The sequence below is a fragment of the Heptranchias perlo genome, unplaced genomic scaffold (genome assembly GCF_035084215.1).
Source record: "Heptranchias perlo isolate sHepPer1 unplaced genomic scaffold, sHepPer1.hap1 HAP1_SCAFFOLD_564, whole genome shotgun sequence".
Classification (NCBI taxonomy): Eukaryota; Metazoa; Chordata; class Chondrichthyes; order Hexanchiformes; family Hexanchidae; genus Heptranchias; species Heptranchias perlo.
Genome location: NW_027139586.1, coordinates 34,614 through 57,586, shown reverse-complemented (window position 1 = coordinate 57,586; position 22,973 = coordinate 34,614). Strand labels below are relative to the sequence as shown.

The following is a 22,973-nucleotide window of genomic DNA, read 5'->3' as shown; positions in this document are numbered from 1 at the left end:
TGGTTAGACCACACTTGGAGCACTGTGCACAGTTCTGGTCTCCATATACCTTGGTTAGACCACACTTGGAGCACTGTGCACAGTTCTGGTCTCCATATACCTTGGTTAGACCACACTCGAGCACTGTGCACAGTTCTGTCTCCATATACCTTGGTTAGACCACACTTGGAGCACTGTGTACAGTTCTGGTCTCCATATACCTTGGTTAGACCACACTCGGAGCACTGTGCACAGTTCCGGTCTCCATATACCTTGGTTAGACCACACTCGGAGCACTGTGCACAGTTCTGGTCTCCATATACCATGGTTAGACCACACTTGGAGCACTGTGCACAGTTCTGGTCTCCATATACCTTGGTTAGACCACACTTGGAGCACTGTGCACAGTTCTGGTCTCCATATACCTTGGTTAGACCACACTTGGAGCACTGTGGCACAGTTCTGGTCTCCATATACCTTGGTTAGACTACACTTGGAGCACTGTGCACAGTTCTGGTCTCCATATTATAAAAAGTATATTGAGGCATTGGAGAAGGTGCATAAAAGATTCACAAGGATGATACCAGAACTGAGAGGTTCGACCTATCAGGAAAGGCTGAACAGAATGGGGCTCTTTTCTCTCGAAAAGAGCAGACTGAGTTGTGACCTGATCGAGGTCTTTAAGATTATGAAAGGGTTCGATAGGGTAGACGTAGAGAAGATGTTTCCACTTGTGGGGGAGACCAGAACTCGGGGCCATAAATATAAGATAGTCAGTAATAAATCCAATCGGGAATTTTTAACGTGCGCGGTGGGATGTTTCTCGCTTACGCTGAAGGCGGCTGCCGATGCGCGAGCTGGGTGGCCACCGGTGCGAGCGAGCGTCTAAGTGTGCGAGCGAGCGAGCAAGTGTGCGAGCGATGCGAGCAAGTGTGCGAGACGCACCTTCCCACAGCCGGGCACCTCCAGGCCGTCGATGGGCCGCGGGATCTCGATGGACTTCACCATGCCGTACTTGCTGCATTCCTCGCGCACGTCCTCCACAATCTCCTCGTACTCCTCGTCGTCGATCAGCTCGTCTGGAGTGATCATGTTCATCAGGCACAGGATCTCCGTGGGCATGCCGGCCATCTGCACCTGCGTCGACACCAGTCCCGGTACCTGTAGTGTCACCGGTGTCTGGTTTATTGTGTTCTGGGGAGGGTGAAAGGAGGAGGAGGGTGGGGGGAAAGGGGGAGGGAAGAGAGAGAGAGAGAGAAAGGAGGAGGAGGGCGGGGGAGGAGAGAGAGAGAGAGAGGAGAGAGAGAGAGAAAGGAGGAGGGCGGGGGAGGAGAGAGAGAAAGGAGGAGGGCGGGGGGAGGAGAGAGAGAAAGGAGGAGGGCGGGGGAGGAGAGAGAGAAAGGAGGAGGGCGGGGGAGGAGAGAGAGAAAGGAGGAGGGCGGGGGAGGAGAGAGAGAAAGGAGGAGGGCGGGGGAGGAGAGAGAGAAAGGAGGAGGGCGGGGGAGGAGAGAGAGAAAGGAGGAGGGCGGGGGAGGAGAGAGAGAAAGGGAGGAGGGGCGGGGGAGGAGAGAGAGAAAGGAGGAGGGCGGGGGAGGAGAGAGAGAAAGGAGGAGGGCGGGGAGGAGAGAGAGAAAGGAGGAGGGCGGGGAGGAGAGAGAGAAAGGAGGAGGGCGGGGGAGGAGAGAGAGAAAGGAGGAGGGCGGGGGAGGAGAGAGAGAAAGGAGGAGGGCGGGGGAGGAGAGAGAGAAAGGAGGAGGGCGGGGGAGAGAGAGAGAGAAAGGAGGAGGGCGGGGGAGAGAGAGAGAGAGAAAGGAGGAGGGCGGGGGGAGAGAGAGAGAGAAAGGGAGGAGGGCGGGGGAGAGAGAGAGAGAGAAAGGAGGAGGGCGGGGGGAGAGAGAGAAAGGAGGAGGGCGGGGGAGAGAGAAAGGAGGAGGGCGGGGGGAGAGAGAAAGGAGGAGGGTGGGGGAGAGAAAGAGAAAGGAGGAGGGTGGGGAGAGAGAGAGAAAGGAGGAGGGTGGGGGAGAGAGAGAGAAAGGAGGAGGGTGGGGGAGAGAGAGAGAAAGGAGGAGGGCGGGGGAGAGAGAGAAAGGAGGAGGGCGGGGGAGGAGAGAGAGAAAGGAGGAGGGCGGGGGAGAGAGAGAGAAAGGAGGAGGGCGGGGGAGAGAGAGAAAGGAGGAGGGTGGGGGAGAGAGAGAGAAAGGAGGAGGGTGGGGGAGAGAGAGAGAAAGGAGGAGGGTGGGGGAGAGAGAGAGAAAGGAGGAGGGTGGGGGAGAGAGAGAGAAAGGAGGAGGGTGGGGGAGAGGAGAGAGAAAGGAGGAGGGTGGGGGAGAGAGAGAGAAAGGAGGAGGGTGGGGGGAGAGAGAGAGAAAGGAGGAGGGTGGGGGGAGAGAGAGAGAAAGGAGGAGGGTGGGGGAGAGAGAGAGAAAGGAGGAGGGTGGGGGAGAGAGAGAGAAAGGAGGAGGGTGGGGGAGAGAGAAAGGAGGAGGGCGGGGGAGAGAGAAAGGAGGAGGGCGGGGGAGAGAGAAAGGAGGAGGGCGGGGGAGAGAGAAAGGAGGAGGGCGGGGGAGAGAGAAAGGAGGAGGGCGGGGGAGAGAGAAAGGAGGAGGGCGGGGGAGAGAGAAAGGAGGAGGGCGGGGGAGAGAGAAAGGAGGAGGGCGGGGAGAGAGAGAAAGGAGGAGGGCGGGGGAGAGAGAAAGGAGGAGGGCTGGGGGAGAGAGAAAGGAGGAGGGTGGGGGAGGAGAGAGAGAAAGGAGGAGGGCGGGGGAGGAGAGAGAGAAAGGAGGAGGGCGGGGGAGAGAGAAAGGAGGAGGGCGGGGGAGAGAGAAAGGAGGAGGGCGGGGGAGAGAGAAAGGAGGAGGGGCGGGGAGAGAGAAAGGAGGAGGGCGGGGGAGAGAGAAAGGAGGAGGGCGGGGGAGAGAGAAAGGAGGAGGGCGGGGGAGAGAGAAAGGAGGAGGGCGGGGGAGAGAGAAAGGAGGAGGGCGGGGGAGAGAGAAAGGAGGAGGGCGGGGGAGAGAGAAAGGAGGAGGGCGGGGGAGAGAGAAAGGAGGAGGGCGGGGGAGAGAGAAAGGAGGAGGGTGGGGAGAGAGAGAAAGGAGGAGGGCGGGGGAGGAGAGAGAGAAAGGAGGAGGGCGGGGGAGGAGAGAGAGAAAGGAGGAGGGTGGGGGAGGAGAGAGAGAAAGGAGGAGGGTGGGGGAGGAGAGAGAGAAAGGAGGAGGGTGGGGGAGAGAGAGAGAAAGGAGGAGGGTGGGGGAGAGAGAGAGAAAGGAGGAGGGTGGGGGAGAGAGAGAGAAAGGAGGAGGGTGGGGGAGAGAGAGAGAAAGGAGGAGGGTGGGGGAGAGAGAGAGAAAGGAGGAGGGTGGGGGAGAGAGAGAGAAAGGAGGAGGGTGGGGGAGAGAGAGAAAGGAGGAGGGCGGGGGAGAGAGAGAAAGGAGGAGGGTGGGGGAGAGAGAAAGGAGGAGGGTGGGGGAGAGAGAGAGAAAGGAGGAGGGTGGGGGAGAGAGAGAGAAAGGAGGAGGGTGGGGGAGAGAGAAAGGAGAGAAAAGATCAGTGTTACTACTGAGTCCTGCGGACCTGGACAATATCCAGCCATGCGCTGATCAGGGGCAAGTCACACTGGCTCCAATCAAGCAATGACCATCTCCAAGAGAGAGTCTAACCACCTCCCCCTGACATTCAACGGCATTACCATCGCCGAATCCCCCACCATCAACATCCTGGGGGTCACCGTTGACCAGAGACTTAACTGGACCAGCCAAATAAATACCGTGGCTGCTGGAATCGTTCAGGCTGGCTATTCTGCGGCGAGTGACTCACCCACCACCCGACTCCCGAAAGCCTCTTCGCCATCTCCAAGTCAGAAGTCAGGAGTGTGATCGGATACTCTCCATTGGCCTGGGCGGGTTGCAGTTATAACACTCGAGAAGCTCGACACCACCCAGGCCAAAGCTCGTCCGCTCGATCGGCAGCCCTCCCTCCACCTTAAACGCCCAATCCCTCCACCACCGTGGCAGCGTGGCGCACTCTCCACAGGGCGCACTGCAGGAACTCGCCAAGGCTTCTTCGACAGCACCTCCCAAACCCGCGACCTCTACCACCTCGAAGGACGAGGGGCAGCAGGCACATGGGAACAACACCACCCCCTGCACGTTCCCCTCCGAATCTCTCTCGGACACCGTCCTGATTCGGACATGCATTGGCCGTTCCTTCGTTGCCACTGGGTCAAAAAATCCTGGGACCGCTCAGCTTTTGCGGGAGTACCTTCACCACAGGGATTGCAGTGCACAGCAAGGGATGGGCGATAAATACCGGCCTCGCCAGCGTCTCCCACATCCCCAGAATGATTTTTTTTTTTTTACAACCGTCCCGGCTCAGGACGTCTCCCCATCTGTAACCAGACGACCGCACCTACCTCCCCGGCTCAGGGCGTCTCCCCGTCTGTGACCGACCTCGCTACCGTCCCAGCTCAGGGAGTCTGCCCGTCTGTAACCAGACGACTGCACCTACCTCCCCGGCTCAGGGAGTCTCCCCGTCTGTAACCGACCTCGCTACCGTCCCAGCTCAGGGAGTCTCCCCCGTCTGTGACGGGGCAACCTCACGACCGTCTCGGCTCAGGGAGTCTCCCCGTCTGTAACCGACCTCGCTACCGTCCCAGCTCAGGGAGTCTCCCCGTCTGCGACGGGGCAACCTCACGACCGTCTCGGCTCAGGGAGTCTCCCCGTCTGTAACCGACCTCGCTACCGTCCCAGCTCAGGGAGTCTCCCCGTCTGCGACGGGGCAACCTCACGACCGTCTCGGCTCAGGGAGTCTCCCCGTCTGTAACCGACCTCGCTACCGTCCCAGCTCAGGGAGTCTCCCCGTCTGTGACGGGGCAACCTCACGACCGTCTCGGCTCAGGGAGTCTCCCCGTCTGTAACCGACCTCGCTACCGTCCCAGCTCAGGGAGTCTCCCCGTCTGTGACGGGGCAACCTCACGACCGTCTCGGCTCAGGGAGTCTCCCCGTCTGTAACCGACCTCGCTACCGCCCCAGCTCAGGGCGTCTCCCCGCCCGTTAACGGGACTACCTCACCACCTTCCCGCCGCACGCCGAGAGCGCCCTCGGACTTACCGGGGTGGCGTTCTTCGCGCCCACGCTTGCCCGTTGGACGATGAGCTTCTTGTCTCCCAGCTGCATGCCGTTCAGTCCAGCGATGGCCTGCAAAGAAAAGAAGGGGGAGGGGGGGAAAAAAGAGGAGGACACGACTTAGTTGCCGCAGCCGGTTTAGCGCAGCGGTTCGGCGGGGGGGGTGGGTGGTGGGGGGAAGGGGGTAGGCGGGGTGGGGGTGGGCAGGTGCGCGCTTCTCAGTGGCTGTGCTTGTTCGGCGGTCTGTGAAACCAATGAGGGGGGGGGTAGGGGGTGGGGGAAGAAGAGAGAGAAGAAATTGATCGTCGAACCAATGCAAAAAATCCACAAAATTCATTGACGGATTTCACAGGGTTTTTTTTTTGGGGGGGGTGGTGGGGGGGTGGGCCGCCGCCTGACGAGAGGGATCTTGGGACATCTCCAAGCGCTTCTGAGCCGATTGAGTGCTTTTCTGAAGTGCAGTTGCCGTCGTGACGTTGAGGAGAGGTGGCAGCCAATTTGCTCGCAGCAAGCTCCCACAAACAGCAACCTGATAACGGCCAGACCATCTGTTCTTTCAACAAACAAAAAAAGAGTGACATGGGTCGAGGGATAAAAAAAATCGGTCCCGGGACATCGGGGGGAAAACTCCGCCCCCCCGCCCAACCCCACCTCCTCCTGGTGGCCGTGGGATCTTTTCCGTTTGCCGGAGGGGGCCTGGGTTTCACCCGAAAGGCAGCTCCCTCGGGTGCTGGCGCTCGCGCGCCGGTGGCCAGAACGGGCAGCACGGAGCCGGAGGCATCGCTGCGCGAGCGTACCCACGCTGGTGCGGAGCGAGCTTCCTGCGTTTCAAACCAGCAGACCCCGCGGTGGGGAGGGGGGCGGGCGGGACGAAAATTCGGAGCGGGCTGACCACCCAGAGCACGAGCGCCTCTCCACCTACCTGATCGGTGACGTTGATGTCGACGTATTCGCAGAAAGCGTAGCCCTTGGAGAGCCCGGTGGCGCTGTCTTTCACGAGATTGAAGGCTTTCAGGGGACCGAAGGACGTCAGTAGCTCCTTAACCTGCAAACAGGGCGGGGGGGGGGGGGGGAGAAACAAAAAAGGTCAAGACGGAGGGGTGGGGGGTGTACGAGAGACCAAAGCGGGCGAGAGATCAGGGGAATTCTCACCCAGACCAGGGACGGCCGTCTGCGGTCCCGCGGACCCTCCGTGGGGGGGGGGGGGGGGGAAACCTCTGACCTTTCCGGCCTCTGTGACCCCAGCCGACACGGGGGCCGTGTGGTCACCCACAGTCCAAGGGGGACTCTAATGTCCCCACAACCCCCCCCCCCATCCTCCTCCCTTCCATCCCTCACGTGGATTTACGCGCAAATCTCCCGAATATCGACCGTGTCCTTCACGGCTTAAACCCCCCCCCCCCCCCCCCACAACCAGTCCCACCCCCCCCCCCCCGGGCCTCCCGCGAAGGCCGTTTCCCCGGTTACCTGATCGTCGTTAAGGTAGTTCGGCAAACCCCCGATGAACAGCTTGTGGGGGGAGTCCGGGACAACGGTGGAGACGACGCCTGCACACACAGAAAGAGAAAGAGAGAGAGAGAGAGAGAGAGAGGGAGAGATCAGATCTGCATCATCACCGATCCCATCAGACAGCCGATAGACAACGAGTCCGACTGATTCACAGCGACGCGGACGGGCAGGGACAGTTACCGGCCCAGCGCTCGAGAGAATATCGGTTCGGATCCCGGGAGAATTTCCGAATTCGGTTTAACGCAGTACGTTAAAGCAACCGCGGCTCGACTGGCGAGTCAGAGCTGGGGGAGGGGGCCGCGAGACCGAGTCTCGGCGTTGGAGGCACCGAGTAACTCGGGGCTATCCGGCTTCAAGAGGAGGCGGTTGGGTGGAGACCTCACGAGGTCAGGAGAAGATCGCACCCTTGCGAGGGGCGGGGCGGGGGGGGAAAGAAACCGCCAACTCCCCCGCGCTTTAACGTCGCAAACGAGAGCAAACTGTTTCTCAAGTTACCAAATTGAAAATGGAGGGACAGCTGCAGCTTTCAACAGGTTAAATCTTCCACAAATATGGGACCCACTTTGTGCGATGCGTCTGTGGCAGACAAATTGATTCTAACATCGCTGAATTTATTCCAACACGCATGACTGGATTATTCTCCCCACAGGAACGATACCCAGCTTCGTTCCACCAATTCCCAAGCAGCATTACACAGAATCTACAGCACAGAAACAGGCCATTCGGCCCAACTGGTCTCTGTCGGCCATTATGCTCCACACGAGCCTCCTCCCTCCCTACTTGATCTGACGCCAAAAACATATCTTTCTGTTCCTTTCTCCCTCCTGTGTTTATTTAGGAGATATTAGGACACTTGGTCCTAGGTAGGTTTTAAGGAGCGTCTTAAAAAGGAGGAGAAGGGGGCGGAGAGGTTTCGGGAGGGAATTCCAGAGCTCAGGGCCCAGGCAGCTGAAGGCACGGCCGCCAATGGTGGAGCGATGGGAATCGGGGATACGCAAGAGGCCAGAATTGGAGGAGCGCAGAGATCTCGGAGGGTCGTAGGAGGTTACCGAGATAGGGAGGGGGGGCGAGGGTCATGGAGGGATTTGAACAGGAGGATGAGAATTGTAGGGGTTGGAGGAGGTTACAGAGATAGGGAGAGGGGGCGAGGGCCATGGAGGGATTTGAACAGGAGGATGAGAATTGTAGGGGCTGGAGGAGGTTACAGAGATAGGGAGGGGGGGCGAGGGCCATGGAGGGATTTGAACAGGAGGATGAGAATTGTAGGGGTTGGAGGAGGTTACAGAGATAGAGAGGGGGGGCGAGGGCCAGGGAGGGATTTGAACAGGAGGATGAGAATTGTAGGGGCTGGAGGGGGTTACAGAGATAGGGAGGGGGGTGTGGGCCATGGAGGGATTTGAACAGGAGGATGAGAATTGTAGGGGCTGCAGGAGGTTACAGAGATAGGGAGGGGGGTGTGGGCCATGGAGGGATTTGAACAGGAGGATGAGAATTGTAGGGGCTGGAGGGGGTTACAGAGATAGGGAGGGGGGCGAGGGCCATGGAGGGATTTGAACAGGAGGATGAGAATTGTAGGGGCTGGAGGAGGTTACAGAGATAGAGAGGGGGGGCGAGGGGCCATGGAGGGATTTGAACAGGAGGATGAGAATTGTAGGGGGGCTGGAGGAGGTTACAGAGATAGGGAGGGGGGGGGTGAGGGCCATGGAGGGATTTGAACAGGAGGATGAGAATTGTAGGGGGGCTGGAGGAGGTTACAGAGATAGGGAGGGGGGCGAGGGCCATGGAGGGATTTGAACAGGAGGATGAGAATTGTCGGGGCTGGAGGAGGTTACAGAGATAGAGAGGGGGGGCGAGGGCCATGGAGGGATTTGAACAGGAGGATGAGAATTGTCGGGTCTGGAGGAGGTTACAGAGATAGGGAGGGGGGCGAGGGTCATGGAGGGATTTGAACAGGAGGATGAGAATTGTAGGGGCTGGAGGAGGTTACAGAGATAGGGAGGAGGGGCGAGGGCCATGGAGGGATTTGAACAGGAGGATGAGAATTTTAAAATCGAGGCATTCCCAGACCGGGAGCCAATGTCGGTCCAGCGAGCACAGTGGGTGATGGTTGAATGGGACTTGGGTACGAGTTCGGATACGGGCAGCTGAGTTTTAGATGAGCTCAAGTTAATGGAGGATGGGAGGCCAGCCTGGAGAGCATTGGAATAGTTGAGTCCAGAGGTGACAATGGCATGGATGAGGGTTTCTCTGATGGAGAGAGGGGATTCAATTGTAAGGGGAACAGGTAGGCGTCTCTGCGGCCGCAAATGCGACTCCAGGATGGTATGTTGCCTCCGTGGTGCTAGGGTCAAGGAGCAGCTACAGGGAATTCTGGAGGGGGGAGGGTTAACAGCCAGTAGCCGTGGTCCATATCGGTACCAACGACATCGGTAAAAAAAAGGGATGAGGTCCTGCAAGGTGAATTTAAGGAGTTAGGAGATAAATTAAAAAGCAGGACCTCAAAGGTAGTGATCTCAGGATTACCACCAGTGCCACGTGCTAGTGAGTATAGGAACAGGAGAATAGACAGGATGAATGCGTGGCTGCAGGGATGGTGTAGGAGGGAGGGATTTAGATTCCTGGGACATTGGGACCGGTTCTGGGGAAGGTGGGACCTGTACAAGCGGGACGGGTTACACCCGAGCAGGACCGGGACCGACGTCCTCGCGGGGGGGTGTTTGCTCGTGCTGTTGGGGAAGGTTTAAACTAGAATGGCAGGGGGATGGGAACCTGATCAGGGAGACAGAGGAGGGGGAAAACAAGGATAGAGACAAAAGACAGAAAGGGAAGAAGCAATAGTGGAAGGCAGAGGAAACAAGGGCGAAAAACAAATAGGGCCATAGTGCAAAATAAAACTAAGATGGCTAGCAATCTTAAAAAGACAAGTCTAAAGGCAGTGTGTCTTAATGCGGGGAGCATTCGCAATAAGGTGGATGAATTAACAATGCAGATAGATATTAACGGTCATGATATAGTTGCGATTACGGAGACATGGCTGCAGGGTGACCAAGGATGGGAACTGAACATTCAGGGGGTATTCAATATTTAGGAAGGACAGGCAAAAAGGGAAAGGAGGTGGGGTAGCGTTGTTAGTAAAGGAGGAAATCAATGCAATAGTGAGGAAGGATATTGGCTCGGAAAATCACGATGTGGAATCTGTATGGGTGGAGCTAAGAAACACCAAGGGGCAGAGAACGTTGGTGGGGGTTGTCTATAGGCTCCCAAACAGTAGTGGAGATGTAGGGGAGGGCATTAAGCAGGAAATTAGAGACGCATGCAAGAAGGGTACGACTATAATCATGGGTGACTTTAATCTACACATAGATTGGTCAAACCAAATTAGCAATAATACTGTGGGGGAGGAATTCCGGGAGTGTGTACGTGATGGTTTTCTGGACCAATACGTTGAGGAACCAACTGGAGAACAGGCGATCCTAGACTGGGTATTGTGCAATGAGAAAGGATTAATTAACAATCTTGTTGTGCGGGGTCCCTTAGGGAAGAGCGACCATAACATGATCGAATTCCTCATTAAGAGTGAAGTAGTTGAATCCGAAACTAGGGTCCTGAATCTAAATAAAGGAAATTACGAAAGTACGAGGTGCGAGTTGGCTATGATAGATTGGGGAACTTTACTAAAAGGGATGACGGTGGATAGGCAATGGCTAATATTTAAAGAACGTGTGCAGGAATTACAACACTTATTCATTCCTGTCTGGTGCAAAAATAAAACAGGAAAGGTGGCTCAACCGTGGCTTACAAAAGAAATTAGGGATAGTATTCGATCCGAAGAGGAGACATATAAAATTGCCAGAAAAAGCAGCAAGCCTGAGGATTGGGAGCAGTTCAGAATTCAGCAAAGGAGGACAAAGAGATTGATTAAGAGGGGAAAAATAGAGTATGAGAGTAAACTAGCAGGGAACATAAAAACTGACTGTAAAAGCTTCTATAAATATGTCAAGAGAAAAAGATTAGTGAAGACAAATGTAGGTCCCTTACAGTCAGAAATGGATGAAATTATAATGGGGAACAAAGAAATGGCAGAATAATTAAACACATACTTTGGTTCTGTCTTCACAAAGGAGGACACAAATAACCTGCCAGAAATGTTAGGGAACCAAGGGTCTAGTGAGAGGGAGGAACTGAAGGAAACCAGTATTAGTAAAAAAAAGTGCTAGGGAAATTAATGGGGCTAAAGGCTGACAAATCCCCAGGGCCTGATAATCTACATCCCAGAGTACGAAAGGAAGTGGCCCTGGAAATAGTGGATGCATTGGCGATCATTTTCCAAAATTCTATAGATTCTGGAACAGTTCCTACAGATTGGAGGATGGCAAATGTAATCCCACTATTTAAAAAAGGAGGGAGAGAAAAAACAGGGAATTACAGACCAGTTAGCCGAACATCAGTAGTGGGGAAAATGCTAGAGTCTATTATAAAAGATGTGATAACAGAACACTTGGAGGGCATTAACGGGATTGGACAAAGTCAGCATAGGTTTATGAAAGGGAAATCATGCTTAACAAATCTACTGAAGTTTTTTTGAGGATGTAACTTGCAGAATAGATAGGGGAGAACCAGTGGATGTGGTGTACTTGGATTTTCAGAAGGCTTTTGATAAGGTCCCACACACAAGAGGTTAGTGTGCAAAATTAAAGCACATGGGATTGGGGGGAATATACTGGCATGGATTAAGAATTGGTTGACAGACGGGAAACAGAGAGTAGGAATAAACGGGTCTTTTTCCGGGTGGCAGGCAGAGTCTAGTGGGGTACCGCAGGGATCAGTGCTTGGGCCCCAGCTATTCACAATATATATCAATGATTTGGACGAGGGAACTAAATGAAACATTTCCAAGTTTGCAGACCTCACAAAGCTGGGGTGGAATGTGAGCTGTGAGGAGGATGCAAAGAGGCTCCAATGTGATTTAGACAAGTTGGGTGAGTGGGCAAGAACATGGCAGATGCAGTATAACGTGGATAAATGTGAGGTTATCCACTTTGGTTGTAAAAACAGAAAGGCAGATTATCTGAATGGTGATAGAATGGGAAAAGGGGAGGTGCAACGAGACCTGGGTGTCCTTGTACACCAGTCACTGAAAGAGAGCATGCAGGTGCAGCAAGCAGTTAGGAAGGCGAATGGTATGTTGGCCTTCATTGCAAGAGGATTTGAGTACAGGAGCAGGGATGTCTTACTGCAGTAATACAGGGCCTTGGTGAGACCACATCTGGAGTATTGTGTGCAGTTTTGGTCTCCTTATCTGAGGAAGGATGTCCTTGCCATGGAGGGAGTGCAACAAAGATTTACCAGACTGATTCCTGGGATGGCAGGACTGACGTATGAGGAGAGATTGGGTCAACTAGACCTATATTCACAGGAGTTTAGAAGAATGGGAGGTGATCTCATCGAAACATAAAATTCTAACAGGACTAGACAGACTAGATGCAGGGAGGATGTTCCCGATGGCTGGGGAGTCCAGAACCAGGGGTCACAGTCTCAGGATACGGGGGGTAGGACATTTAGAACCGAGATGAGGAGAAATTTCTTCACTCAGAGGGTGGTGAACCTGTGGAATTCTCTACCACAGAAGGCAGTGGAGGCCAAGTCATTAGATGTATTCAAGAAGGAGATCGATATATTTCTTAACGATCGAGGGATCAAGGGATATGGGGAGAGCGCGGGAACAGGGTACTGAGTCAGACGATCAGCCATGATCATTTTGAATGGCGGAGCAGGCTCGAAGGGCCGAATGGCCTACTCTTGCTCCTATTTTCTATACCATTTGCCAGAGCGGACCAGAGAGAAGTAGAAACAGACCGAAAGAATCAACAGGTGCAACACAGACAAGTTTAACCAGCAATCCTTTCAAATTAGCATCATTTACACTTCCCACCTCCTGAATTTGTCTTGAAAAGGTGTCAAATCTTAACATCTGTCACATCTTAACATCTAACCCATTCAGCCCATCATGCCTGTGCTGGCTCTTTGAAAGGGCTGGCCAGTTAGGCCCATTCCCCTGCTAAATTACATTTATGCAGTGCCTTTCAGGATGTCCCAAAGTGCTTTACAGCCAATGAAGCACTTTTTTTTTTGAAGTGCAGTCACTGTTGTAATGTAGGGAAACACAGCAGCCAATTTGGGCACAGCAAGATCCCGCAAACAGCAGATTTAATGACCAGATCATGTTTTTTTTCCTTGGTTGAAGGATAAATATTAGCCCCAGGACACCGGGGAGAACACCCCCCCTGCTCTTCTTTGAAATAGTGGCCGTGGGATCTTTTACATCCACCCGAGAGCACGGATGCCTCATCCGAAAGACGGCACTTCCAACAGTGCAGCACTCCCTCAGTACTGGCACCGGGGAGTGTGGGCCTGGATTATGGGGCTCGAGTCCTGGAGTATATCCGTCTACCTCCGACAGTGCAGCACTCCCTCAGTACTGGCACCGGGGAGTGTGGACCTGGATTATGGGGCTCAAGGCCTCGAGTATATCCATCTACCTCCGACAGTGCAGCACTCCCTCAGTACTGGCACCGGGGAGTGCCGGCCTGGATTATGGGGCTCAAGTCTGTGGAGCGGGGGCTCGAGCCCACGACCTCCTGACTCGGGGGGGGCGGGGGCGGAGAGAGAGTATGCTACCCACTGAGCCATGGCTGACACTTAAGGAGCTGAGACGATATTGAGCGGAAATTCAAGTTCAATTCACCAGCTGGCCGCGACGGTACCCAGTTACCTGGCACGTATACCGAGGGATTTTCGGACATGCCCGGCAGCGGCTGGTAGTCGTGTGGGCGACGAATCTTCAGCGACTGCCCCTGGAAGATGATCCCGTCGAAAGCCATTGCCTGTGTCGTTTCGGTCGACCGACCGGAACTGAAGCAGAACGGAAAAGGCGTCAGGCAGGGGAAGAGAGCCGGAGAAAGAGCGGTCAAAGTGAACCGGAGCGTCACAGCGCAGGGGGGAAGAGTCAGGAGACAGGGCGCTCTCGGAATAGAACCATAAATCAGGCTAGGAGCGGTAGGTCCCGGTCAATGATCCCCGAGCTCACCGGTTTTCAGGCCACGCACTTAACAACCACGCCCGCCCACACGACGGTCCCAGCGCCCTTACCTCGAGGAAAGCAAAGTTCTTATCCTGGTTGATCTGCACGGCCAGTACCCGGGTTTCCTGCCGCCTGGGACAGGGCAGCCAGGCGCATCTGGGCATTGAAGAAATCCGCCATGGCCTCCTGGTTGGGACAGACAAGACACGAGATTAGTCACCGCACGGCTCAAGGGCGCTAAAACGGTGAAGGCGACGGCCCTTTCAAAAATACACACCTCCCCAACACTCTGCAGCCAGCAAGCAAGCAAGCACACACACGCACGCACACGGTGACTGGACAGAGATCAGAGTGTGAACCTCAGTAGATTTGCACCCCCGACTCAACTCAGGGGGGAGGTCGGCAAACCACAAGGGAAAAATCAGCAATCAAATCAATCCAGCCCCAGGCAGAGGGGAACGAAGGGCTCCTCTCTCTCTCTCTCTGATGGGGAACTAGGAGGGAGCAGTGGGTCAGACGCTGTCCTCTTCCCCTCCGGACCTGGGCTTCAGTCCAGCCCCAGGCAGAGGGGACGAAGGGCCCCCTCTCTCCGCTGATTGCAAGGGTTTTAAATGAAACGGTTTGCCGACGTTCTCAATCCAGCAGCAGAAAGCTCTTCGTTTTGTTCAGAGAAACGGGCGTAGAAATTGAACAAGTCCACTGCCAAGAGAGATCTGCCTGCTGTACCTGCCCTGGGAGTGTCTGATGGGACAGTGTAGAGGGAGCTTTACTCTGTATCTAACCCTGTACCTGCCCTGGGAGTGTCTGATGGGACAGTGTAGAGGGAGCTTTACTCTGTATCTAACCCTGTACCTGCCCTGGAGTGTTTGATGGGACAGTGCAGAGGGAGCTTTACTCTGTATCTAACCCTGTACCTGCCCCTGGGAGTGTTTGATGGGACAGTGTAGAGGGAGCTTTTACTCTGTATCTAACCCTGTACCTGCCCTGGGAGTGTTTGATGGGACAGTGTAGAGGGAGCTTTACTCTGTATCTAACCCTGTACCCTGCCCCTGGGAGTGTTTGATGGGACAGTGTAGAGGGGAGCTTTACTCTGTATCTAACCCTGTACCTGCCCTGGGAGTGTTTGATGGGACAGTGTAGAGGGAGCTTTACTCTGTACCTAACCCTGTACCTGCCCCTGGGAGTGTTTGATGGGACAGTGTAGAGGGAGCTTTACTCTGTATCTAACCCTGTACCTGCCCTGGGAGTGTTTGATGGGACAGTGCAGAGGGAGCTTTACTCTGTATCTAACCCTGTACCTGCCCCTGGGAGTGTTTGATGGGACAGTGTAGAGGGAGCTTTACTCTATCTAACCAGTGTTTCATGTGTGGTAAACAGGTACCCAAAGGCCTTCCCTTTCCCAGATATCTGTCCCGACAAAGAACATGCGATCCGCCAATTTTGTTTTTGAAGATTACCTCAGTCACACCGAAGGAATATTTCCAACGTAGAGTCTTCGCGCCTGTCTGGTCATCTGACTTCCAACCACTGGAACTTGGGTTGGGGTCACTGACAGTCCGTCAGGAGTCACTGTGGGCAGCAGTGCAGTGGCTGGAATTTGACCTGCCGCTTTATGAAAAGCAAAACCGAAGGAGAGACAGAGAAGCAATAAAAAGTTTAGAAACGTGAAATGAGAGCGGAATCTCCTCAAGAGCGTCAGATGGGAGAGGCTCAGAAGCTAAACGGCCCCCGAGCGCCAGCTTGGCTCGGTGCGTATCGCTCTCCACGTGGGGAGCGGAAGGTGATGAGGGGGAAGAAGGGTCCAGAACAACGAGGGCGTAACCTGAAAATTAGAGCCAGGCCGTTCGGTGGGGGGAGGGTGACGTCAGGAAGCATTTCTTCACACAAAGGGTCATGGAAATCTGGAATTCTCTCCCCGCAAAAAGCCGTCGAGGCGGGGGGTCAATTGAAAATTTCAAAACTGTGATTGATAAGATTTTTTTTGTTGGGTAAGGGTTTTGAGGGATTATGGAACCAAGACGGGTAAATGGAGTTAAGATACAAATCGGTCACAATCTAATTGGATGGCGGAAGAGGCTCAAGGGCCATAGAAAGGTTACAGCATGGAAGGAGGCCATTCGACCCATCGAGTCCGTGCCAGCTCAACGCATGAGCAGTCCAGCTAGTCCCACTCCCCCGCCCTTTCCCCGTAGCCCTGCAAATTTTTCCTTTCAAGTACTTATCCAGTTCCCCTTTGAAAGGCCACGATTGAATCTGCCTCCACCACCCCCTCGGGCAGTGCATTCCAGATCACGACCACTCGCTGGGTAAAAAAGTTTTTCCTCATGTCGCCTTTGGTTCATTTGCCAATCACCTTAAATCTGTGTCCTCTGGTTCTTGACCCTTCCGCCAATGGGAACAGTTTCTCTCTATCTCCTCTGTCTGGACCCTTCATGATTTCGTCTGTAACAGGCTCGAGGGCTGAATGGGGCTCCTCCTGTTCCTATAGTAACAGGCTCGAGGGCTGAATGGGCCTCCTCCTGTTCCTATAGTAACAGGCTCGAGGGGCTGAATGGGCCTCCTCCTGTTCCTATAGTAACAGGCTCCGAGAGGGGCTGAATGGGCCTCCTCCTGTTTCTATAGTAACAGGCTCGAGGGGCTGAATGGGCCTCCTCCTGTTCCTGTAGTAACAGGCTCGAGGGGCTGAATGGGCCTCCTCCTGTTCCTGTAGTAACAGGCTCGAGGGGCTGAACGGGCCTCCTCCTGTTCCTATAGTAACAGGCTCGAGGGGCTGAATGGGCCTCCTCCTGTTCCTATAGTAACAGGCTCGAGGGGGCTGAACGGGCCTCCTCCTGTTCCTATAGTAACAGGCTCGAGGTGGGTCAATATAAAACAGTAGGCGCCAGGCAGGCGAGGCAGGAGGCTCGATGCGGCTCACCTTGCATTGCTTTGTACTGCATGGGCGTGATGTGTTCGAAGCCCGGTGGTGGGACATCCCAGTACTTGTAGGGCTTCTTCTTCTGGACCCGGCGAGGAGATCGGCTGAGGAGAGAAGGAGGGAGAGGGGGCGGTGAGGAGGGGGAAGAGAGTGAGGGAGGACGTTAGGCTTGGTTTATCTCCCACCAGCATCGGTTTACAGGCACTTACCCACTGAGAAGGGGGGAGGGAGAGAAAGAGTGGGGGCAGAGAGAGAGAGGGGGAAGGCCGGAAAAGAGGGGGTGGGGAGGGTGGCAGGCCGGGAAAGAGGGGAGGGACGAGGTAAGAAAGGAGAGAGAGAGAGAAAAAGAGGAGAGAGAGAGAGAGAGAGAGAAAAAGAGGAGAGAGAGAGAGAGAGAGAGAAAAAGAGGAGAGAGAGAGAGAGAGAGAGAAAAAGAGGAGAGAGAGAGAGAGAGAGAGAAAAAGAGGAGAGAGAGAGAGAGAGAGAGAAAAAGAGGAGAGAGAGAGAGAAAAAGAGGAGAGAGAGAGAGAAAAAGAGGAGAGAGAGAGAGAGAGAAAAAGAGAGAGAGAGAGAGAGAGAAAAAGAGAGAGAGAGAGAGAGAGAAAAAGAGAGAGAGAGAGAGAGAAAAAGAGAGAGAGAGAGAGAGAAAAAGAGAGAGAGAGAGAGAGAAAAAGAGGAGAGAGAGAGAGAGAAAAAGAGGAGAGAGAGAGAGAGAGAGAGAGAAAAAGAGGAGAGAGAGAGAAAAAGAGGAGAGAGAGAGAAAAAGAGGAGAGGGAGAGAGAGAGAAAAAGAGGAGAGGGGGAGAGAGAGAAAAAGAGGAGAGGGGGAGAGAGAGAAAAAGAGGAGAGGGGGAGAGAGAGAAAAAGAGGAGAGGGAGAGAGAGAGAAAAAGAGGAGAGGGAGAGAGAGAGAAAAAGAGGAGAGGGAGAGAGAGAGAAAAAGAGGAGAGGGAGAGAGAGAAAAAGAGGAGAGGGAGAGAGAAAGAGGAGGGAGAGAGAGAAAGAGGAGGGAGAGAGAGAAAGAGGAGGGAGAGAGAGAAAGAGGAGGGAGAGAGAGAAAGAGGAGGGAGAGAGAGAAAGAGGAGGGAGAGAGAGAAAGAGGAGGAGAGAGAGAAAGAGGAGGGAGAGAGAGAAAGAGGAGGGAGAGAGAGAAAGAGGAGGGAGAGAGAGAAAGAGGAGGGAGAGAGAGAAAGAGGAGGGAGAGAGAGAAAGAGGAGGGAGAGAGAGAAAGAGGAGGGAGAGAGAGAAAGAGGAGGGAGAGAGAGAAAGAGGAGGGAGAGAGAGAAAGAGGAGGGAGAGAGAGAAAGAGGAGGGAGAGAGAGAAAGAGGAGGGAGAGAGAGAAAGAGGAGGGAGAGAGAGAAAGAGGAGGGAGAGAGAGAAAGAGGAGGGAGAGAGAGAAAGAGGAGGGAGAGAGAGAAAGAGGAGGGAGAGAGAGAAAGAGGAGGGAGAGAGAGAAAGAGGAGGGAGAGAGAGAAAGAGGAGGGAGAGAGAGAAAGAGGAGGGAGAGAGAGAAAGAGGAGGGAGAGAGAGAAAGAGGAGGGAGAGAGAGAAAGAGGAGGGAGAGAGAGAAAGAGGAGGGAGAGAGAGAAAGAGGAGGGAGAGAGAGAGAGAGAGAAATAGGAGGGAGAGAGAGAAAGAGAAAGAGGAGGGGAGGGTGAGCAAAAGGAGAGAGGAAAAGAATAGATGGGGACCACACTCACAGTCACTCAGTAACCCCTCTCCCCCCAGCGCCCTGTGTTACTGACTGTGTCTCCACTGATGTTAATCCAGCTCCCTTACACTGTCTCTCAGTAACCCCTCTCCCCCCAGCACCCTGTGTTACTGACTGTATCTCTCCCGATGTTAATCCCTCTCCCTCACACTGTCTCTCAGTAACCCCTCTCCCCCCAGCGCCCTGTGTTGCTGACTGTATCTCCACTGATGTTAATCCCTCTCCCTCACACTGTCACTCAGTAACCCCTCTCCCCCCAGCACCGTGTTACTGACTGTATCTCTCCCGATGTTAATCCCTCTCCCTCACACTGTCACTCAGTAACCCCTCTCCCCCCAGCACCGTGTTACTGACTGTATCTCCACTGATGTTAATCCCTCTCCCTCACACTGTCTCTCAGTAACCCCTCTCCCCCAGCGCCCTGTGTTATTGACTGTATCTCGACTGATGTTAATCCCTCTCCCTCACACTGTCCCTCAGTAACCCCTCTCCCCCCAGCGCCCTGTGTTACTGACTGTATCTCCACTGATGTTAATCCCTTTCCCTCACACTGTCACTCAGTAACCCCTCTCCCCCCAGCGCCCTGTGTTGCTGACTGTATCTCCACTGATGTTAATCCCTCTCCCTCACACTGTCTCTCAGTAACCCCTCTCCCCCCAGCGCCCTGTGTTACTGACTGTATCTCCACTGATGTTAATCCCTCTCCCTCACACTGTCCCTCAGTAACCCCTCTCCCCCCAGCGCCCTGTGTTACTGACTGTATCTCCACTGATGTTAATCCCTCTCCCTCACACTGTCCCTCAGTAACCCCTCTCCCCCCAGCGCCCTGTGTTACTGACTGTATCTCCACTGATGTTAATCCCTTTCCCTCACACTGTCACTCAGTAACCCCTCTCCCCCCAGCGCCCTGTGTTACTGACTGTATCTCCACTGATGTTAATCCAGTTACCTGCGGCGCCTGCGTTCTCGGGACGCACTCCGCCGTTCCCGGTTTGGTCGTTCCCTGCTCCGACTCCGCCTCTTGCGATCCCGGCTCCGGGAACGGCTGCGACTCTTCTTCTTGTGTCGGTTTTCCTTGTCGCGTTCTGGATGGGAGGGGGACAGAAGAGAGCAAAAGGCCGACGAGGCGGAAGTCAAAAGGTGTCGACCGCAAAAAAAAAGCAACTCCGGCACGGGCGAATCCCGGCCGACCCGCACAAACTGGTCGAGCTATCGACAGTAACGTAGGAATGTGATTCCGACAGGTCCCGTCCACCCGCAATTACTTTCTCTACCAGTAATCTATCCGGTTTCCTGTTGGATTTGACAGCACAGCCCACTCCCCGTCTCGAGGTGGTTAGACCACACTTGGAGCACTGTGCACAGTTCTGGTCTCCATATACCTTGGTTAGACCACACTTGGAGCACTGTGCACGGTTCTGGTCTCCATATCCCTTGGTTAGACCACACTTGGAGCACTGTGCACAGTTCTGGTCTCCATATACCTTGGTTAGACCACACTTGGAGCACTGTGCACAGTTCTGGTCTCCATATACCTTGGTTAGACCACACTCGGAGCACTGTGCACAGTTCTGGTCTCCATATACCTTGGTTAGGCCACACTGGGAGCACTGTGCACAGTTCTGATCCCCATATACCTTGGTTAGACCACACTTGGAGCACTGTGTACAGTTCCGGTCTCCATATACCTTGGTTAGACCACACTTGGAGCACTGTGCACAGTTCTGGTCTCCATATACCTTGGTTAGACCACACTGGGAGCACTGTGCACAGTTCTGGTCTCCATATACCTTGGTTAGACCACACTTGGAGCACTGTGCACAGTTCTGGTCTCCATATACCTTGGTTAGACCACACTTGGAGCGCTGTGCACAGTTCTGGTCTCCATATACCTTGGTTAGACCACACTCGGAGCACTGTGCACAGTTCTGGTCTCCATATACCTTGGTTAGACCACACTGGGAGCACTGTGAACAGTTCTGGTCTCCATATACCTTGGTTAGACCACACTTGGAGCACTGTGCACAGTTCTGGTCTCCATATACCTTGATTAGACCACACTCGGAGCACTGTGTACAGCTCTGGTCTCCATATACCTTGGTTAGACCACACTTGGAGCACTGTGCCCAGTTCTGGTCTCCATATTAAAAAAAAGTATAGGGAGGCACTGGAGAAGGTGCGAAGATTTACAAGGACGTTAACAGAACAGAGAGGGTACAACTATCAAGAAGAATGTGAACAGACTGGGGATCTTTTCTTTATAGAAGAGAAGACTGAGGGGTGACCTGATCGAGGTCTTTAAGATTATGAAAGGGTTCGATAGGGTAGACGTAGAGAAGATGTTTCCCCTTGTGGGGGAGACCAGAACCAGGGGCCATAAATATAAGATAGTCAGTAATAAATCCAATCGGGAATTCAGGAGAAGCTTCTTTCCCCAGAGAGTGGTGAGAATGTGGAACTCGCTCCCACAAGGAGTAGTTGAGGTGAATAGTGTGGATGGATTTAAGGGGAAGCTGGATAAACACATGAGGGAGAAAGGAATAGAAGGATATGGTGATAGGATGAGATGGAGTAGGGAGGGAGGAGCCTCGTGTGGACCATGGACAAGCTTGACCGAATGGCCTACTTCTGTGCTGTAAATTCTATATAAAGGCAGCAACCACTTGCCCATCACGAGACAAGGGTCAGGGTCCGGGCCAGCACGGGTCGGGAGGGCAGACAAGGGTCAGGGTCCGGGCCAGCACGGGTCGGGAGGGCAGACAAGGGTCAGGGTCCGGGCCAGCACGGGTCGGGAGGGCAGACAAGGGTCAGGGTCGGGGCCAGCACGGGTCGGGATGGCAGACAAGGGTCAGGGTCCGGGCCAGCACGGGTCGGGATGGCAGACAAGGGTCAGGGTCCGGGCCAGCACGGGTCGGGATGGCAGACAAGGGTCAGGGTCGGGGCCAGCACGGGTCGGGAGGGCAGACAAGGGTCAGGGTCGGGGCCAGCACGGGTCGGGAGGGCAGACAAGGGTCAGGGTCGGGGCCAGCACGGGTCGGGAGGGCAGACACGGGTCAGGGTCGGGGCCAGCACGGGTCAGGGTCGGGGCCAGCACGGGTCAGGGTCGGGGCCAGCACGGGTCAGGGTCGGGGCCAGCACGGGTCAGGGTCGGGGCCAGCACGGGTCAGGGTCGGGGCCAGCACGGGTCAGGGTCGGGGCCAGCACGGGTCAGGGTCGGGGCCAGCACGGGTCAGGGTCGGGGCCAGCACGGGTCAGGGTCGGGGCCAGCACGGGTCAGGGTCGGGGCCAGCACGGGTCAGGGTCGGGGCCAGCACGGGTCAGGGTCGGGGCCAGCACGGGTCAGGGTCGGGGCCAGCACGGGTCAGGGTCGGGGCCAGCACGGGTCAGGGTCGGGGCCAGCACGGGTCAGGGTCGGGGCCAGCACGGGTCAGGGTCGGGGCCAGCACGGGTCAGGGTCGGGGCCAGCACGGGTCAGGGTCGGGGCCAGCACGGGTCAGGGTCGGGGCCAGCACGGGTCAGGGTCGGGGCCAGCACGGGTCAGGGTCGGGGCCAGCACGGGTCAGGGTCGGGGCCAGCACGGGTCAGGGTCGGGGCCAGCACGGGTCAGGGTCGGGGCCAGCACGGGTCAGGGTCGGGGCCAGCACGGGTCAGGGTCGGGGCCAGCACGGGTCAGGGTCGGGGCCAGCACGGGTCAGGGTCGGGGCCAGCACGGGTCAGGGTCGGGGCCAGCACGGGTCAGGGTCGGGGCCAGCACGGGTCAGGGTCGGGGCCAGCACGGGTCAGGGTCGGGGCCAGCACGGGTCAGGGTCGGGGCCAGCACGGGTCAGGGTCGGGGCCAGCACGGGTCAGGGTCGGGGCCAGCACGGGTCAGGGTCGGGGCCAGCACGGGTCAGGGTCGGGGCCAGCACGGGTCAGGGTCGGGGCCAGCACGGGTCAGGGTCGGGGCCAGCACGGGTCAGGGTCGGGGCCAGCACGGGTCAGGGTCGGGGCCAGCACGGGTCAGGGTCGGGGCCAGCACGGGTCAGGGTCGGGGCCAGCACGGGTCAGGGTCGGGGCCAGCACGGGTCAGGGTCGGGGCCAGCACGGGTCAGGGTCGGGGCCAGCACGGGTCAGGGTCGGGGCCAGCACGGGTCGGGAGGGCAGGCAAGGGTCGGGGCCAGCACGGGTCGGGAGGGCAGACAAGGGTCAAGGTCGGGGCCAGCACGGGTCGGGAGGGCAGGCAAGGGTCAAGGTCGGGGCCAGCACGGGTCGGGAGGGCAGACAAGGGTCAAGGTCGGGGCCAGCACGGGTCGGGAGGGCAGGCAAGGGTCAAGGTCGGGGCCAGCACGGGTCGGGATGGTAGGTCTTGATAACTTGCCACACTGGGATCCCAACGCCTGGCCTCTGGGGCGCACATCCAGTACCTTAACCTCTGAGCTACCATCAGTGCCACAGATTAAAAGGGAATTCGGCAAACAGAGGCTGAGGAGAAATCTTTTGATGCAGCGCGTTGCGGTGATCTGGAACGCACTGCCCGAAAGGGAAACAGATTCAGCGGTGACTTTCAAATAGGGGGAATTGGATAAATACTTGAAGGAGAGAAAACTGCAGAGTTGGGGGCGTGAAGAGCAAAGGGGGACTAATTGCACAAACACGATGGGCCGAATGGCTGCAAGAT

At 55.7% G+C, this 22,973-nt stretch overlaps 1 protein-coding gene across 1 annotated transcript in view; it reads right to left on the bottom strand.

Annotated features, from left to right (window-relative positions):
- Positions 1-864: 864 nt before the first annotated feature.
- Positions 865-22,973, bottom strand: part of LOC137316179 (splicing factor U2AF 65 kDa subunit-like) — a 38,287-nt gene continuing 16,178 nt past the window's right edge. The window contains 11 exon segments of the mRNA XM_067980334.1: positions 865-1,173; positions 5,085-5,171; positions 6,022-6,144; positions 6,567-6,646; positions 13,381-13,504; positions 13,506-13,520; positions 13,758-13,805; positions 13,807-13,875; positions 15,155-15,297; positions 16,607-16,710; positions 19,266-19,401. Coding sequence (XP_067836435.1) covers positions 865-1,173; positions 5,085-5,171; positions 6,022-6,144; positions 6,567-6,646; positions 13,381-13,504; positions 13,506-13,520; positions 13,758-13,805; positions 13,807-13,875; positions 15,155-15,297; positions 16,607-16,710; positions 19,266-19,401 — 1,238 coding nt within the window.